General features: G+C 40.1%; 1 protein-coding gene across 1 annotated transcript; it reads left to right on the top strand.

The window, feature by feature from the left end:
- The first annotated feature begins 475 nt into the window (after positions 1-475).
- LAMP5 (lysosomal associated membrane protein family member 5) lies at positions 476-19,559 on the top strand. Its single transcript, XM_049780226.1, has 6 exons — positions 476-1,096; positions 1,660-1,832; positions 2,205-2,336; positions 2,474-2,579; positions 4,039-4,227; positions 18,712-19,559. The coding sequence occupies exons 1-6, from the start codon at positions 1,033-1,035 to the stop codon at positions 18,888-18,890; spliced, it is 843 nt and encodes a 280-aa protein (XP_049636183.1). The 5' UTR covers positions 476-1,032; the 3' UTR covers positions 18,891-19,559.
- Positions 19,560-20,541: the final 982 nt, after the last annotated feature.

Below are 20,541 nucleotides of genomic sequence, written 5' to 3'. Positions count from 1 at the left end.
ACCTATTGCCAAAAGATCTATATCTGGTTTAGTAAGCAAGTTAAAAAATAAGCAAGTTGCCAGCTACACAAATATAAGAATTGTAATTCAGTAGTACATTTCCTGTCCCCCTACATTCTGCAGAGTAATAATGGTACGTGTATGTATGTTGCCATTATAAAACTGTTTCTGAGATCCTAAATAAAGCTCACAGACCTCAGGCTTACCTACATACCGTTGCCAGTGCAATCAGAATAACTAGGATGGTGGTGAGCTAGAGTTCAGAGTCCTCATGCGATCCGAACTCAGAGAATGAGCCTAAGTGGTTGTTCTGAATTCACGACTTCATTCGAGGAGGAGGCATCAATTTAACTGGAAATCCATGAGCTCATTGAGAGCAGGGGAGGGGGTCGGCGCCAAATTCAGGGAACTGTTGCCATAGCATTTTCCTTCTCTATTCCTGCCTCCTTTTCCTCCCCCTCCTCCTCCTACTCCTCCTCCCAAAGCAGCCACGATCTGTGCTCTAGCGTTTTCTTTCAGCCATCAGACCAGACGCATCCTCAAACCGGGACTCCAGCGATGTGATTGATGCCTTACCCTCCCTAATAACTGGCTCTAGAAGGGAGATGGAGTAACTCCGAGGGCGCTACCAAGTTTCTCCCGACTGGAACATCTTTGCGGCAACAGTTGCAGAGCAGGAAAGAGACTCTGGAGCATCTCAGCACCCCGCTGCCCTCCCACTGAACCCCATTGGCCTGAGCTCAGCAGCGCCCAGCCACAGTCCTGCTCCCCACGACCGAGCTCTTCAGCACTCCGGCCGTGGACAGCTCCCTCGTCCTGCTTGGCTCTGCGGGACGGACGGAGGCGTTCTGGACTCCAGACCACGGTCCCCGCAGCGCAGCATCGGGCGACACAGCCCCTGGGAGTGGCCTTCTCGTCCACCAGCGTCCCCACTTTCTCTCTCGCCCCCGCCCCTGGCTTCCCCAGGCTCACTCAGCGGAGGGGACGTTGCGGGATTTCCTCTTCGGTGGCCTCAGCAGCTTCCCAGCAAGCATGGATCTCCGAGGAAGAGCCCTTTCCCCCAAGTGGAGACTTCGAGTTCTCCTGATGCTGTGCTGTGAGTAACGTTGCAGTGACCTCCGGGGCAGGTGGCCTCCACATAGAAAGGAACCGGCGGGAGAAAGCCAGTAGCTTAAGTTCGAAATAGGGCCCTTCCTTCCTTGGCGGTTTTGGGGGTTTGATTTTTTTTTCCAGACAGCCTCCTTTTTTCTTTAGAGGGGACGCAAAGCAGCTGGCAGCTCTCCTGCCAAAGAACCACACCTGACTAGTGTGGTTCCAGCATGCTATATGGGCCTGCTTCTTGGTATTGGCAAGTAGAATTTGGTTTAAAAGCCTCAGTTGGGAGTAGAGAGAGAAAGAGAGTAAGAGAAAAGCCAATCACATTTCAAGCTAGGAAGGGTTTGAAATGAAAAGAAAAAAATCATCCCAAACGTGCAACTAAGATAGAGTGGAGATGTTGGTGCCAGGGCAGGTGAGAGAAATGGCTCACAGAGGGCAGAGCAGGCAGCTGGGAACTTTGCCACCAAAGACTGTCTGCAGACCACAGCCTCTCGCTACCTCTGTGCCAGAGACGTGGATACAAGCTGAGCATAGAACCGATAGGATTTTTTTCCTCTGCAGATACAATGGCTCAAATCATGGCAGAACAAGAAGTGGAAAATCTCTCAGGCCTTTCCACTAACCCGGAAAAAGATATATTTGTGGTGCGGGAAAATGGGACGACGTGTCTCATGGCAGAGTTTGCAGCCAAATTTATTGTTCCTTATGATGTGTGGGCCAGCAATTATGTTGATGTAAGAAAACCTTTTCCCCTCCAGTTTGCTCCTAGGGCCCCAGGGCGGAAAGGCACCGTCCCTGGAGGCCCTAAGAAGACCCAGGTCTCCCGCCTTCCCCCCTCTGCCCTTGCAGGCTGCTCCTGAATGCTGCATGGGGGTGCCAGCTTGTAAGGCCTCTGCTCACCCTGCCTGCTTTGAAAGTAAACCCTTCTCACTCCGCTTCCCTACCGCGGGGGTCTGCACGTAGAGCACCTAACCGCATGTACCCGCACCTGGGAGCGGGCACAAAGGAGCGCCCAGGCGTGACATTCGGAGTTTGGACGAACTGCCCTTTACCGTCCCTCGTGGGGCCGGGCACGCTGAGGGGGGACGGGGCGTCTGTGTTCCCAGCTGATCACCGAACAAGCTGACATCTCACTGACCCGGGGAGCTGAGGTGAAGGGCCGCTGTGGACATAATGAGTCGGAGCTGCAGGTGTCCTGGGTGGATGGCGCCTACACGCTGAAACTGCTGTTTGTCAAGGTAACTGCAACCAAGGGGTTCGCAGAGAAGGGGTACAGGCTCCGGGAGAACATGGACAGTGGTCACCACTCTGTTGGGTTTCTAGAAGCGCTCGAAGGCTTTGACGGTCTATTCTCCTTTCTTTCCTTGCCGGGCAGGAAAGTCATAACACTTCTAAGGGACCCGAGGGTACTTGGAGGCTGAGCAAAGTCCAATTTCTCTACGACTCATCAGAAAAGACCCATTTTAAAGATGCAGTCCGTGGTAAGTAGAGGCCAAAGGGACTAGGGAGGAGGTCTGGGAAGAAAGCAAGTTCAATTCTTCAAAGTTGTAGAAACCTCTTTCAGCCTTTGTTCTCACCTAGACTAAGTATGACCCAAGTTTTATGTCTGCGATGAGGAAGAAGGAGCAGTGATCAGTTCTCTGATCTCATGCTTTTGTAGATTTACCAAGATCCCCCGGCCCGAGCAACTGGAGACCTGTGACCCATAGCCCGATTCTAGATGAGGCCTCCAGTATGGGCCCATCTTTCTGTGCTGTTGCAAGACAACCACTGAGCTTTTTAGCAGAGCTTGGAGAAGAGCAAAGCTGTTTAATTTTCTACTGCATCATTTTTATCTTAGGCCTCCGATGAAGAGGGCATTATGCCATTCTTTCCTTTTAGTTGAGAGTCTCGGTATCTTTTTGCTCATGGCACAGGGCTCACAAACTGTCCTCACTGACTGCAGTCCCCCAGAGGGGATTTGAATAGTTCTAGTTCCCGAGCTTTTCTCGTCCTCCATGCCAACAGCTTACACAAATCCTCAAAAACATAATGGCAAGAGGAATAAGCTGTCACCATACTCTACTCTCCCGTTTGCAAGTACCATCAAAAACAACATATGATTCATTTATTTATTCTGTAAATGGTCTGATTTACTCATTTTGAGACTTTCAAATGCTGGGCCACTTGGGAAATAATTTTTTGTTATAAAGATGTGATGAAAAGAATGTGTTTTCGCTCTCATTTCACTTCGTATCATGGCAGCAACAAAGAACAGTATTCTCACTTGATCAAAATTTATGTTCAAGTATTTTTCCTTATAAAATTTTCCCTATAAAATAGACCACAAAATAGGTGTGTCGTAGAATAAACTTAAAGTCAGAAAAGAAGAAATAGAGTTAGACTTCGAATGGTATATATGTGCTCAAGGACACCTCCCTGACAACTGCATTCAGCCATGCTTTTTTGATGCTATGTGAACTGTGATAAACCCAGTCACACTTGTGAATCTTTGAAATATCCATTATTATATTGTATTTAGGAAAATGATGGGATTTTTCATTTGTGTATGGGAGGGGCATGAAAGTGTGCTTGAGTCTGGCTTACTCTTTGTGATGCTGGGGGGACCATATATGGTGCCCTGAATCTAACCTGGTAAGAAGTCCATAAGGAAAATCCCTTACCTATTCTACTATCTTTCCAGTACTCAATTGACTCCTTCAAAAATAAATAAATGCAAAAATAATATTTAAGAAGTTCCTGCTCATGGAAAGGGGAACATTTGTCCTTTATAACAATGTGATATCATTTGCAAAATGACAACCTCAGCAAGGTACGACCATATATACTGAATGAGATGGAAAGGAGGGGTGTGGAAAGGAGAAGAGAAAACTATGGTTACAAGAAGGGAATTTTCTGCAAGTAAGCAGCCCTAACCAGTGCTCTGGGTTTTCTCTGCAGCTAAGAAGTACATAGCCAACTCCCATCACCTCTCTGCCTTGGTGACTCCAGCTGGAAAGTCTTATGAATGTCAAGCACAGCAGACTATTTCCCTGGCTTCTAATGATCCACAGAAGACAGTCACTATGATTCTGTCTGCAGTGCACATTCAGCCTTTTGATATCATCTCTGATTTTGTCTTCAGTGAAGGTAGGTTAATGAGGAGGACATGGAGAGAGGAAAGGGAAAGCTGGCTTCAGGATAGGTGTGGTACTACTGGAAATTTCTCAAGGCTGATATGACACTGCTAGTATCTAATATTTTCCAATGATTAAAATCAGTCAGTGGCATTGTGTCAACTTTCTTCAATGGCTCTCCCCCTTTTCCTTTCACTTCATTCCTTTCATTTCTCTTTCTATCCCTTCTTTCTTCTTTTCTTCTCTTTCCTTATCCCTTTCCCCTCTCTTAATTTAATTCTTTCCCTTGTTTCCTTTGCCAAAAGAAGAAAGGTTAAAAACAATTAGCTTCTGGGGCTGGAGAGATAGCACAGCAGTAGGGCCTTGAAAGCAGCTGACCTAGGACCAATGGTTGTTAGAATCCCAGCATTTCAGATGGTCCACTGTGCCTACCAGGAGTGATTTCTGAGCACAGAGCCAGGAGTAAGTAACCCCTGAGCACTGCTGGGTGTGGTCCAAAATCCAAAAAACAAACAAACAAAAAATCCAAAAAACCAACTAGCTTCAAAATATAATTGATGAAAATTTACAAAGCAAAACCAGCCAAAATTCCCAAATAGTTATCTAGAGAACATAAGTTGGACAGATGCCTTTCTTCTCTAGATTTCAGTTTTTCTATATTTTCCCAGGTCCTTCTATATGTAGGGTCTACTCCAGAGTCTTTGTTATGAGGAAGGTATGGACACATGTACCAGGCATATGTGTAGGTCTCAGAGTGAGGCTCACAAGAACCATGCTTGCACTAGCACGTACCTTTTGTGGGGGGAAGGACACCATGACACACCCCCAAGAGGAAGAAGGAAACTTATAGTTAGGTTGTGAAGGATAAATTCTTCTGAGTTGGTGCTAGCCCTTGGGAGATGATCAGCTGGGTCAAGGTCAGGACATTGCCGCTCCCTTGCTTCTCTGTATGCAGCATGCATGAGGTTGGAGCAGTGGTCACATTTCTGCAGCGATTGTTTGCTTCTTTGTCTGAGATTATTGTTAGTTTGATATATTGCCTATTCCTTTTGGTGAGGATGGAATGGAGAAATGGATACAGATTCTGTTTGATCTCTGGGTGCTTTCTTTACAGCTGGGAAACCCAGGTGAATCTAATCATTTGAATATGCAGGGTTGAAGGAAACCACCATCTGTGTCTGAAACAAATGATTTTCCAAGGAATTCGACTTTTAAAAATTGCTCTCTTTCAAATTCTAATGAATGGAATCTACTCCATAGATAGATTCTTCAGATTGTGAAGAATTGTGACAATTCCTGAATTGCATTGTCCTTGATGAACAAAGATGTAACTTCTTATTCATTTTATATATTTTACACTTACTACAGTGCTTGATACATGGCAGGTGTCCAGACATTTGGCAGCATTTCTATTGTGGAGCTTTGAATTCAATTAATAGAGACTTCCAAATGCTTGAAACAGGGAATAATCAAAATGAAATATATTTAATAAACTAGGGCCATGTTAATTTCATGGAAGGTTGCTATTCCTTTTTAATGTATTTTCTACCAATGAAAACAAAACCTGTCCATATGTCAACATTGAAAACTTTGATGGTAGAAATATGTATAACTTCCAACAACCAGTATCATTCTTAAACTAAGCCCATTCAATATAGAAAATAGAACCTGGCTTGTGTAACATTCAGGAATATTAGACAAAAATTGGACTGTGCAGTATCATTGTCCCTACTACAGGTATTTTCAGTTTACCTGGGCACTTTCAATAGTTTCTAAGTACTATTAAATTTTTGCTTCTCAGCTCTGTATCTGTTGGTGGTATGTTACAATTGCTGCCTTTACTGGTTCTTTATAATCAATTCAGTCTAATTCTTTCTATGTTGTTTTAAATTGTTTTCTAGAGTCCTTTATGGACTAAGAAATTATATCTCATAGCTATTTAGAATTTTATAAGTACAATTATTATAAAGATTACAACTTCTTTCTGAAGATTAGTGCAATTCAAGCTGTGGACTTAGGAGATTCTTTTGTTTAAAACAAAACAAAACAAAACAAAAAACAAAGAAAAACACAGCTTATAGAGCCCTTTGACAGTCCCAGGTAGGAGGACTGCTAGGTTAAAAGGAACTTTGTAAGCCTGTATAACTTCCCAAATGTAGATATATTAAGCACAAGCAAATTGCACTTGTCTCAACCGGGCTTTTTTGGGTAATAATTAGGATGTTCTCTTCTATATGGCGCCCCAGGGCTCAAGCCTTGAGGCTCCTGGGAGGAAGAATTCTCATTCAGAATCACTCACTGGATCGAATTGCCTTTGTGTGACTCTAGTTCTTTTGTTCCTGACTCCTCCTATCTGTGCCTCTCAGCACCTGCCTCCCACTGTGTTTTGTAATAGATTATTTTATGTCATTTGATAGAATCCCCTCAATTCCTTTTAGGGTCCCTTTTCAGGTCATGGTCCCCACAATAGATATGCTTCCGAAGTCTGGGTGTCTCGCTCAGTTCTTTTAGAGCCTGATAAAATGGAGTCTGTGTACTACTGCAACAGTATCTCTAAATTCAGGATGATGATGATAATGATGATGATGATGAAGTGTGTGTGTGTGTGTGTGTGTGTGTGTACCACAGCCAGAGTCCAGCAGTGTCTATCACATAGGTCTTCCAGTGAAGAGTCACTGCTTCTGGTCACGGAATTGTCCATGTTACATTTGATCCCTTAATAAACTGCAACTACTAAGAAAGGACTAGGCTGGAGTGATATAGAGTGGATGGGGTGTTTATATTGCAGGTGGGTAATCTGGGTTTGATTTTCAGTGGCCTAATATGGTCCCCCATATACACACCACTCCTTCCAGGAGTGATCACTGAGCATAATGCCAGAGTAAACACTGCTGGCTGTGATCCCCCAACAAGCAAACAAACAAACAAACACAAACCAGTGACCAGAACTAGAAAAGATCCCTGAAATGGGTTAGAGGACATTGAGCAGGGGCCAAGTACAACCCATATAGAGATGATACTTTTGTTCCACAAATTCCTTTAGTGGACTGAATTTAGCAACTGCATTGCTTCGCAGCAAGGAAGAAAAAAAAAAAAAAAAGATCAGTGTATCTCCAACTGGAAGGTACACAGAAATCATTAGGCATCCCTGTGCGACAACTGTGGTGAGCAAGCAGTCTCACTTGGCCAGTCTGGGAGCAAGGCTGCCCTTTTCCCTTTCCAAAAAAGTTGCTTATTTATGGAACACTATGAAAGGCCTCCAGAAATTTTGAGCCTATCAGGGAAAAGCATTCGACAATAAGATTCAGTAACATAAAGCGTGGCACTTGGTCAAAGTTGCACTAAAATGGAAGCCTTTCACAAGCTCATCATGCTTTGGGAACCAGCATCTGGAAGGGAGAAAGGGCAAGAGAGCTTCTAGGCTAGAGAACTATAGAGATGAAGCTTCCCTGTCTGCAAACTGGCTTTTGTTTGTTAGTTTTTATTTTTATTTTGTTTTGTTGTTGTGCTACATCCAGGACTGCTCAGGGCGTATGCTTAGCGCTAATCTCAGGGATTACTCCTGACAAAGTGGGGTCCATATACAAGGGTGCCAGGGACCAAACTGAGGGTAGCTGCGTGTAAGGCAATCAGCTGTCGGTTGTGCTATTGCCCTAGCTCTATATGCATTATTGTTTAACTACAAGAGTCTCAGGTTAGAGGATAAGAAGTGGTTGGTGGAGGGGTGGTCATAACTACAAGTTCTGATTATTTTGTTTTATTTTGCCTCGACAAGTGCTCCAGGGCTAATCCTGGCTTTAATTGTATTCTCTGAGAAGCAAAGTCTATCAATACAAGTAATTTCTTTAGATTATTCTAAAAGTACTAGTAAGTAATCCAGAAAGGGAGAGGGGCATGAAAGGCAACCTGCACTGGTACATTAACAAAAGATTACTATTGTGGCTTGGGGCTCTGTAGGTTAAACATTTTAAAAGTGAGCATCAGAGGGTTGGAGAAACTGAAGTCTATAGGGGAGAAGTCCACTTTCTGAGACTTCCAATCTAGCTTGTCTGTAGAAACCTAGTAGGACTTTTGAGACTATGGAATGCCAAGGGTATAAAGACAATACCCCCTTCCTTTCCTATTATCCCTAAGGATTGATTTACATGAATCCCTATCCTAGTGGAGTTTATAGTCTAGCTGAAAATTATTTTTTGTTGCCGTTTCACTTATACATTTAACTTATTAAATTTTATTTTGTAACTGAGCTCATGTTGCTTTATATTTGTATGTTTAAGGGATCAATTTAACACAACTCGCTCATTATGAAAGTACTACTATCCCATTATCACTTTTTCTAAGATTGGTCCTGCCCATTCTCCTCCCTTTGGTAACCTCAGTTCCATTGTCAAAAGGAAAAATTCCATCTTTTCTTATAGCCGAGTAATATTTCTTTGTGTACAGATACCACAACTTCTTTATAAACTTAATAATCACGGGATACTTGGTTTGTATACAGATCTTGCCGTTTGGAAGTAATGGTGCACTGAAGGTAGGCATGTGTCTATCTTTTCAAGTTCATGTTTTTGTGTTCTTGGTATAGATTTCTATGAGTAAAATTGTAAGATATATGGTTTTTCATTTTTAATTTTTGAAGACTCTCCATAATATTTCCCATATATAGTAGGAAAAAGTCTATATAATGGTTTCTTGTGCTTGCCCTATTCCTATTTATATTCAATAAATAATTGCCTCAATATCTTTTTCAATCACAAGAGGTTAGAGCTAGCAAGTCTTTTCTCATCTCCAAAGATGATTTATCTTAACAACTTTTTAGTATACAGTAAAATTCTGCTGAGATTATGAGTCCAGAGTCCAGACAACCCAGAGACAAAATAGGGAAAGAGGAGCAAACCACTCGGACAAACTGCTTCATAGTACAGTGGAGAGAAACACAGCCAAAAAGTCTTCCTCCTTCTTGAATAGAAGCAGTCAAAGCAGGAAGAATTTAACTACTTATCTCATGGATCCCAACTCTTTTCAATGCTCTTTATTTGGGTGTACAATAAAGATGGTATGTTGGTGGTATGCTTCAGGGAATAAACTCAATTAAAGAGCTGTAGTCAATAAAGAAAACAAAATAAATATCTAGAAAACAGAGCCTAAGAAGAATCAGCATTTCAGATGGTAATTTTGGTTTTGTGGAACTGGGAGCCTTCCATGACAACTGACAATGGAAATAGTGTTATCCTATTTTGGCTAATATGTCACTACCTGATTCTAATGACGAGGCTGGTTGCTGCCTTTACCCATCAGAAACCACCAATCACGAGTCCTATTTTGAACCCTGAATGCAATTAGAGCAAATGCAGGAGGAACCCAGTGACCTATGGCTGTGGACAGGGAGTTTGAGAGCATCTGTATTGGGATACTTGAGCTAAGCAATTGATGCTTTTTGTTCTGGTCAAGAGATAAGGTCATCCTGTTTAAAAATCTAAGATTCTACTTAGATTAAGGTTCTACTGTTTCTAATATGATCAGTTATATTACAGTGGATCCCACAAGATTTGTGAATAGATTTTAGAGTCTGTAAATTTCAATGGGAAAATGTACAGCTTTATTTTTAGTAATTTTTAATTAATATTACAAATGTCCTTTGATTAAAATTGGAGTTACCATCACCCTCTGACCCAGACTGGCATCTTAAGAAGCCAGCCCATTTTAAATACTGGTTCTTAAACTTTGGGTCTCACCATTTTACTGTTTTTGACTCTGTTATTTGGATAAGGTTTTGTTCTTTCTTAACCCTGACAATGCACCTGAGTCCCTTTGGCCCCTCTCCCCTATTATTTTATATATTTTTTCTCCTCTTCCACCCAATGTCTTTCCTACTCACTATACTCTAAGGTCAAGACTGTTCACAACAACAACCAGTTAAACGATAGCATTTTTCATGCAGTTATTGTAACTATAACATGCAAGTGATATCATCCTATATTTATATTTTTTCTTCTGGATCACTTAATTTAATATATCTTCCAATTTTATAAATGATGTAGAAAACTACATGAATGTATCATTTCTCACAGCTAGTTTATGAACACCGAAATTTTCATAATCTGCTACCTCATTGTCCACAGTCAAAACCATAGGCATTTTATTCATTTATTTAGCTTCATGAGATCTTTTTTATTATTTGTTTTGCCCTCAACCAGCTGTGCTCAGGGTTTTCTCCTAGTTTTGTATTCAGGGATCACTCAGCACTCAGGAGATTATATGGCGGGGGGGGGGGGTGTGATGTAGATTGGATCTGGATTTGCTCCTTGTAAGACAAATTTCTTACCCACTCTTTCTTTGGCACTGAAACTAACTATACACAGTTTAATTTTACATCAGTTTTGAAGATATTTTCAAAGTCACATTTAGTTATCTCATTGTTTTGTTGAAGGGATACATATATAAAAGTGAAGAAATATAAATTTCTATGTTCCCATAGAAATTTGACATTCATTTTTATACCACAGCCAGTTGTTCTTGGGAAGTATTCCTGGCTCTGTACTCAGAAATGACTCCTGGTGGGCTTGGCTTGGGGCACTATATGGGGTGATGGGGATCCAACAGGGATTGGTGGCATGCAAGGTAAGCAATGTATATGTTACTGTATTGCTCTGATCCCCTAGCCCACAATTATTTTTAAAAATCAATATATTTTCAATTAAATGACCATAAAATACACAGTTACAAAGTTGTTCAAGCTTGAGTTTCAGTCATGCAATGTACAACACCCTTTCCCTGCCACCAATATCCCCAGTTTTCCTCCTGCCTTCCCACCTGTCTACCCCTGAAACAGACATTGTTCTTTTCTCTCTCTGTCTCTTCCTTTCTTTCCTTTTTATACACTTTATTTGGCAAATTGTTACTAAAGAAGTATTGTGCATATCACTTTTTCTTCGTTTAGCACGGCTTCTTGTCCAGAGTGATTTTTTTTCTTTCAATTATCATTGGCATAGTGATCCTTTCTCTACCCTAACTGCACTCCTCTGCTATTTATTGCAAGCTTCCTACCATGGATTGATCTTCCTCACCCTATTGTTTTTGTATACTAATACCACGCTATTTAAAAACTAAATCATTGTGATTTACAAAGTTATTCAAAGTTGAGTTTTAGACATACAATGTTTCAGCACCAATCCCACCACCAATGTCAACCTTCCTCCCTGCCATCACCCTCTGACCCAGACTGGCATCTTAAGAAGCCAGCCCATTTTAAATACTGGTTCTTAAACTTTGGGTCTCACCATTTTACTGTTTTTGACTCTGTTATTTGGATAAGGTTTTGTTCTTTCTTAACCCTGACAATGCACCTGAGTCCCTTTGGCCCCTCTCCCCTATTATTTTATATATTTTTTCTCCTCTTCCACCCAATGTCTTTCCTACTCACTATACTCTAAGGTCAAGACTGTTCACAACAACAACCAGTTAAACGATAGCATTTTTCATGCAGTTATTGTAACTATAACATGCAAGTGATATCATCCTATATTTATATTTTTTTCTTCTGGATCACTTAATTTAATATATCTTCCAATTTTATAAATGATGTAGAAAACTACATGAATGTATCATTCCTCACAGCTAGTTTATGAACACCAAATTTTCATAATCTGCTCTCTTTTGTTGGACATCTAGGTTGATTCCAGCTCATAGATAATGTATTGAGTGCTTCCAAGAACAGCATCGTGCATATATTCTTGGTCTGAATATTCTTCTGTTCTGGAGGATGATCCTATCATTTTTAATATTCCTCAAATGTTGAATTTTTACCATTTTGTTAAGCCAAAATGCATCATGTTTCGCTTCTATCTCTTCCGTTAAGGATGGAATATAAAATCTTATTTGCTAGAACAACACCAATATTTTTCTTTGAAGGATAAATCTCAGGTTAGAGAGATGCTCAATAAACTGAATGTATGTTTGCAAGCAGGAGACTTTGATTCAAACTTGGACACTTTAAGGTCCCTCAAGTACTGAGCAGGCATGGGTCCTGAGTAAACTTCTCCCCAACAACACCAAAAGAAAAATACTCTGCTAAAATTCTGATCTAATACCAATTCTGAAATGTGGGTGTTTTAAATCACATTACCAATGTATCCTGTAATTCAGGTGTCCCAAGTGTCCTGTAATCAACTTGATTTTGATATAAATTACCTGGAAAACAAATCCTACCACTTTTGGGTTCACATTCCTAGATTACTTTCTGTTCTTGAGTAGACCTGAGATTCTCAATCTGCAGAGAAAGCAATTTCCATGACTTAGTTGGGTTGTCATTTGCAAGAGCTAGTCATAAAACTTAGAGAAAAAATTTGCTCACTAAATCAACCACATTATTACAAAATATATAACTCAGGACTGCCAGATGGAGATGGGGCAAAGTGAGGCAGGGATACAACAGTTTCTGTGGCTTCTCAGGGCATCTTTCTTTCCATGCGTCTCTAGGAATTCATTCAGATGGACCCACAACCCTTCTGTTCGGAGGTTTTAAGGAGACTTTATTACAGAGGTACAATTCATGAAATGACAGGCCTTTGGTAATTTAATTTAATTCCCAACCACTGCCACCTCCCCCAGAATTAGGATAGAGGAACTAAAAATTACAATCCAGTATTTTAGGAGTGACCACGTGGCTTTCCCAAGGTCGCCCCATTAACATAAAGTTGAATGTAGGGAGAAAATTTGTTGTGTATATTAAGGTAAGTGTTTGCTACTAAAAACTCATTCCCTGATCTATGTTGATCCATACGACAAAAGGGACTTTTTATCCTTAAATGGAAAACAATTAATGGTGGCTTTTAAAATGTCTTCTACAAGTGGCTTCAGTTTTACACAGTGGTGTTTTCAAAGAGGCATTATAGTAGTCTAGGGAAAAACCACTCTGCCTAGAGATCCAGAGCATATATCTGTCCCTTATACCAGGAGTTTTCTTTCTGGAGTAATGAATATATTGACTTCAGACTGATATTCAGCATGTATCTTTAGAATTGAATCAAATAAAAAAAAAAAGGTTGTCTAGTAATTATTTTTGGTGTCTCTGTAGAAAGAAAAAAGGCTCATCTACATCCTTAATACTTGAGAAACTTTGGATAATATTAAAAATACACTTTAAGACCAGAGAGAAGAAACTCAAAGGACAGGAGTGGATGGTAGTACTGGGTGTACTGTGTTCTATTCCAGTCGTGGCTCAGCCCTGCAAACACTGATAGTGGGAGCCTGATAGCCTCTGAGAATGGCTGAGCCTGAGTAGGACCCCATTGCCTGCCAAAACATTAAACCATTTGGGTAACATAGCCAAGCTGAGTAGAGTTGGGAATGGTCCTGAAGCATTGGAAGTGCCACCCACCACCCAAAATAATTAATATTTTAGTGAATGGGTAAAATTTATGTGCTCATTTATTTTAAAACTGTCTATTGCAGAGGTCCTAAAACTTTTTAAACAGGGGCCAGTACATTTTTCTTCAGACTGTAATTAAAAAAATCAACAACAACAACAACAAAAACTAAACATTACTGGCCTTCAGGACCATTTGAGGACCTTTGCCTGAGCTTAAGAGGAGGAGTCAAGAGACAGAGGAGAGGAGTTGCAAGTGCAGTGCACATTCCACATACGTTCACTGAGGACCTGGGCAAGTCAGCTGCTAAGCAATGGGGCAAAACCACTCAGTGGGTTGGATAAATGTCCTTGGGGGATTGCGTGTGACCTATAGTTTGAGGACCCCTGCATTTAGGTATAAATAAATTAAAATAAACTGTACACATTAAAGTATAAGCTATGATAAATAATGCAACTGTCACACTATCATGAGAGATCAATATATTCATCACCCCAATGTGCCTCTTCATGATAGATATTCATCTCTTTGAACTTTTAGAAAGGGAAAGGACCTCTGAGACCTGCATGCAGATGCCCAGAGTGAGAAACTCTTTCCCCCACTACCTTATGTTTTTTTCGAGTCTTTATAGGCCAGTAAGTAAATCAGGCATGACTCAACTGTTTTTGTTTTGATTTGGGGTCACACCCGGCAGCACTCAGGGGATACTCTTGGCAGGCTCGGGGGACCATATGGGATGCCGGAATTCGAACTACCATCCTGCTGCATACAAGCCAAAGGCCCTAACTCCATGCTATCTCTCCACCCTCGACTCTCAACTTTTTTAGGATAGACCTGATGATGTCGAATTAAACAGTTCACATTCATATTGGAACCTCATATACTTCTGGGAAAATTACTTTATTATCTTTTTGCTTTGATTCCTTATGTGTAAAACAGCTGATCTGAGAGAGATAACTCGGCTGGAATTCAAGCTTTAGAGGAGAGATATTTGGTTTGATTCTGAGTGGCTCCCTTGAGCACACTGGGAATGATTCTGAGCACTGAGCCAAGAATAGCTCCTGAGTACCACTGGTTATGCCCCTCCCCCCAAAAAAAGATACTCAAGCTAATGGGAAAATATATTAACACATAATACATCAGTAAGATAAAGGACCAATCTCCAAACATGGAAAGTACTTATACATTTTAGAGGCATCCCCCAAAAGAAAACCAATGGCCCCCAACTAAAAATGTGGAAAGGAGAGGAGATAAACACTTCCATGAAGAGAACACATGGAAGGTCAGTAAGTAAAAGAAAAGTGTTTATTTTTATCAGGTACAATGCTAATCTAAACAAAAAATATCTTCTCATACTAGTGAGAATAGCGTATTTTCTAACTTACTTGGGAAAAAGCATTGTTGTGAGGATGTGGTTAAAATAAAACACACAAAAAAGAAACTCATTTACTGGTGGTGGCAATGGTTTTGTTTGTTTGTTTGTTTGTTTTTGTGAGGATGTTCATATCTGCTTTGCTATAGGCTTATTCATGGCTCTGTGCTCAGGGATAATTCCTGAAGGTGCATATGAAGTGCAGGGGATTGAACTAAGATCAGCCATGACAAAGGCAAGCACCCTGCCAGCTGTACAATCTCTCTGGCTAGAATATTGTCTGGTTTAGTTGTACTGATGCTTGTCAAAAGAATAATAGGGGCCAGAACAGTAGCACAGAACTAGGGCATTTGCGGCCAATCCAGGATGAACGCAGGTTCGATCCCCGGCATCCCATATGGTCTCTCAAGCCCAGAACTCAAAGTAACCCATCAGCACCACCAGATATGACACTACCCCCCCTCAAAAAAAAAAAACAACCAAATTAAGAATAGAACTCCCATATGATCCTGTTATTTCAGTTTTCAGCATCTACCCCTGAAATATAAAAAAACAACAATCTGAGAAAATATGTATGTACTGTTGTTCATTGCAGTGTTTACTACAATAGTCCAAATATGAAAATAACCCAAATGTTTAACAAAAAATAATGAAGTTGTTAGTTACTAGCTCAGTGGAATACAATACAGTCACACAGAATAAAATAAATAAATTATATATTTCACCTTGGACGGAAATGGAGGGTAGTCCTGCAATCAAAATAAACCAGAGGGAGAAAGACAAGCACTGGCTATTTTTACTAATCTGTGGTGTACAGGGAAGGAAACAAGGATATAGACATAAATGAGAACAGATTCTCGGTACAGCGGTGTCAATTGAGAGCATTAGAATAGTGCGAAACTAGGTAGATTGAAATTAACTCAGCATGGGGTATGTGGCGGTCACTTAAATAGGACTTATGTGACTACATATATCAAGGCCATGAACGTTAGCACTGTTGTAAATAAACAAGCGAAAAACCAAAAGCCCAAACCAAAAATAAATAAAATGGGTCTGCTGTAATAAAGTTGACCCTTAACCAACATGAAAATTAGGTTCACAGATCCCTGCAAGTTGTTAACCTATATTGGTAAGCTCTGAAATATATATATTTCTTTTCTCTCTCTCTCTCTCTGTGTGTGTGTGTGTGTGTGTGTGTGTGTGTGTGTGTGTGTGTGATTTTTAGCTTCTATGTTCACTTGTAATTTTAATATGATATAAATAACAGATATCAAAGATTGAAGATATACTTAGTTTCTATCAACTATAGGTTTGGCAGGTTATATTCAACTGTAAGAAATTAAATTTTGTATTTTTTTATTTTGGGGCCACCTTCAACTCTGCTCAGAACTTACTCCTGGTACATTGCTCAGGGGTGACTCTACTGTTGTTCAGGGGACCATATGTGGTGCTGGGAATCAAAACCTGATTGGTTATGTGCAAGGAACATGCCATTCTAGCTATACTATTTCTTTACCCCTAAAAGTAACATTTACAAAGTATTTCTAATTTGATAAATCAAATAAAATGTTAATGATGGCACTCACCAATTTTCTGATTCATCAATATGCTCCAAAAGAAAGCATAGTTACTTAAGAAACAAAAGTCAGACTTCAAACTAGAACATAATATGCAATATTAGCTAAAACTATTTGTGTCTGATTTGTTTTTATTTTTTCTCCACCTCCCTCCTGGTTTGTTTTTATTTTTGTATTGAGGGATGGTCTTGGTGACAGTGCTCAACAGATTATGCAGTACTCAGAGTACCATGTGGTACTTGGAATCCAACTGGGGTTGTCTGCATACAAGGAAAATGACATAAACTCTGCATAATATTTTTCCAGCTCCTAGAACTTTTTATTTTTTATATTATCTATAGTAGTAGAGTTTCAGTAGAAAAAAATAATCTCAGAGATTAAGGATGTGGCTCAATGGTAGGGTACATACTTTGCATATGCAATACCTTGGGCTTAATTTCAGGTACTAGAAAAACAAAACAAACAACTGTAAAAAAAAACTAAATCACAAAATTAATCAGTGCTTTGTTTTCTTTTTGTGATGCTTCTAGTTACTATTGGTAATTGAGAAAAATTAATTTTTTTTAGGTTCCAAGGATCTTTTAAAAGAATTTGAAAATTGACTGTAGGCTGCAAAAAGGAGCTAAGCTGTGTATTTCTGTATCAGCAGAAACCATAGAATTTCCCTTTTCAAAACAGTAGCTGCAAGTTTATCTAAAGGCTTAGAACTTGTGATTTGTTCATGACAATGTTGCTTTATCTATGCTAATATTTGTCTAGTAGCTGTATATCATTTCCCAGCTGGTATCTTACATGGTGCTCAGCGTGAATAAGCATAACAGCATATACTTTACTCATCACTTCCCACCTTCTGTGAACAAGCAAGTCCATAAAACCAAGCTTCCAGAGCCATGTTCAATGAAGGCAATATCCTGGCCTTCACAGTCTTTGATAGAAAGTTCCCATACGGCAATCATGTGTTGCTGCATCTTTTGGTGATGCATGGAAGAGGCTGCTGAATTGGTTAAAATTTCTCAGCCTGAAACATTTTTAGGGAAGCAAACTCAATATTTTGTGATAAAAGGCCTTTTCACTCTTTCCCCATGTTTAGGTTCACAAAATTATCATTGGGGTTTAGCACAATTACTTCATAATATGCTTCGAATGCCATTTGACTACATGGTATCTGCTTCCATGTTGGATGTTTAATTGTTCCATGTTTCATATGCTCATGTTTCACATGTTTCATATGTTCCATGATGTTTTATTGTCTGCTGACTCTATTGACCAGCTCCGAAGACTCCATAGTCTTGAAGAAGGGCAAGAAGAACTGAATTCGATAATGTCTTTTTATTCATGAAAAAAAAAAAACTTCCTTATTAGTCTCTGATGGAATATGTACATTTTGTAATTCTCAGACTCTCCAAAAGCTCATAAATGTATTATTTGAGCAAATGTTTAAGGTCCTGGTGTGTTTGCTGTTCCTCAAGAACATTTTTATAATGGTTAAAGACAAAAGGGTTATATGTCTCAGTGTGTCTCAATTCTGCTTTTTCATTGAAGTCATATTTAAGTTCTAGTAATTGAGATTGTTCAACAAATCTTTGGAAGTTCAGCTTTTCAATGTTCTTGTCTCTATTTCCATCCTATGCAGTGAATTCGTTTGTGTAATACTAATTAGTGAATTAAGCTGAGTTGATTTTTTAGCTAAACATATTCCAATAAAAAATTGACTTAGAAGGAAACAGAAGATTTACATTTTTTCTCAGTTAGGTTTGATCTCCAGCACCCCATATGATTATTCGAGTCACACTGTAATGATCCCTGAGCACTGAACTAGGAATTACCACTGCTGACTGTGACCTAAAAAAAAACAACATCCCCCCAAATAAAGAAAATATTATCTATATCTAATATCAAAATTCTGAAAAGTTAACTAAATAATCTGTATATTTTTCTCACATCTGTTTTAAATGTGATACGTTTCTCTATTTAAATAACGATGTATTTTAGTTAACATTGCAGAGAAATCTTAAAGGTAAATCTGAAAGACTTGGGAAAATATCATTTCTTGTGATAAAAGAAAGTTTAAAGGTTTTTTTAAGAAACTCTTCTTAATAATAAAAATATCTTGGTTATAGAATGACTTCAGGTTCATAAGAATTTGAAGGGCTCACTTATTTTCTTCCTCTTTCTCATTTCAGAGCATAAATGTCCAGTGGATGAACGGGAGCAGTTAGAAGAAACCTTGCCACTGATCCTGGGGATCATTTTGGGCCTTGTCATTGTGATTACGCTGGCAATCTACCATCTTCACCTCAAAATGACTGCCAGCCAAGTGCAGATTCCTAGGGATCGATCCCAATATAAGCACATGGGCTAGGTAGGAGCTGTAATGCAGGGAGTCCTCAAGTCCCCGCCCCAAGCTGGAGCAGGTAGAGAAACAAAAGCACTTTCCACCTTATACATGGGATATACCAACATAGCTACACTCCAAGCCTGGTAATTCAAGGCTTGTTTGACCTGCATCCCTGCTTAAAACCAGGGATGGGGGACATTCTTTTGGATTCCTAGAGCCAGTGGCAACTCTCATTGTTGGGGAGTTGGGGGAGGGTGTCAACCAGCATTCATGCTCATTGGTGTCTTGGCTTTGACTCTCCAAGGAGCAACACATCAAACTCGGAGAGGTATCTAGCTCCAAAGTTTAGGGTTTCTCTTGGGAAGATACCCTTTATGGTTCATAAGAACAGAGGGTGATTTTCCCCTTTAAACACAGCTGGCTTAACTTAACACAACAAATATAGCCTCATTCTCCCTGCAGCAAGATCCCGAAGGTGATCCATGCTTCTGGCTGGCATTCTGCATGTCTAGTGATTGTCTTGGGAATGTTTCACTGCTATCTGCACCCAGTGACTCTGCAGCCCAAGGACCTGTTTAGTGTAACCCTGCAGAGTGGCTTGGACTTCATAGCGTGTCAGGTCCAATAAAGGGCCCTGAATAATTAACCATGTGAGTTTGTTTTCCAAATGAATTAAAAACCACTACTGGCTAATGTTTGGCTGCTTTCTTAAAAAGAAAAAATTATTTGACACCCATGGGGAGAAAGAGATATCAAGTGTGATATAGATGTGAATAGGGCTTTTGCCTTGCACACAGCTAATACAGGTTAGAATCTCATATGGTCCCCTGAGCACTGCCTGGAGTAATTCCTGCATGCAGAACCAGGGGTAATGCTGTGAGCCAAATTCTGTTGCAGTCTTCAGCGCCTGCAAACAGATCCTTTGTGGAGTTCGGGAAAAAATTCCGTGGGGAGAGAGTGGGCACACGGAATGGCGAATGAATGGAACAATATTGTAGAAATGAATGAGACCACACAGATTGCATGGGGACTTACATCTGAAAAGACGAAGACAAATTTATTTTTTGAACTGGCTGCTTTTAAAAGGCTGAGGCTTGGAATATAGGGTGCAAGATCTTGACATCAAAGAAACTGGGAAAAGAATGGAGGACTCTGGCTTAAATTAGCATATTAAAGAACCGATACTGAAGGTGAAAAGGCAGTTTGTTTTGGGCTTGCTTTGTTTTGGGTAAGGAGAAGGGAAACGGGTAATTTTCAGGGAAGTGGGAAGAGAGAGAAATGTTTTAGAGTTTTGGGGGAAAACTGAAAATTACCTTGTTTTGAGTAAACAGGGGAAAAAACTGAAAATTGCTTTACTATGAGCTAAGTTTTGGGAAAAACCTGATCTTGGAGCCAAAGTAGCAAAAATTACAGGGAGCTGTTAAGTGGGAGACTTTTGGCGGGATTTGTACTGTCCTCCTTTGTTAGAAAGAATTTACTAAGGCTTGATTTTTAATATTGGTTAAAAATAAAGAGAGAGATAGTTACAGCCACTATTGGAATTATGGCCAAACAATCCACGCAAAGGGTCAAGTGATTTTGACTGCTCTAAGCGGGCCTTTTTGGCAAATAATTCCTTTTCAGGAGAGCACTACACTTTTTGGTGTGTGCCTCTCCTGAGTGGGATGTGGCAGGG

The sequence above is a fragment of the Suncus etruscus genome, chromosome 9 (assembly GCF_024139225.1).
Source record: "Suncus etruscus isolate mSunEtr1 chromosome 9, mSunEtr1.pri.cur, whole genome shotgun sequence".
Lineage (NCBI taxonomy): Eukaryota > Metazoa > Chordata > Mammalia > Eulipotyphla > Soricidae > Suncus > Suncus etruscus.
This window is presented reverse-complemented; position numbering and strand designations above follow the sequence as displayed.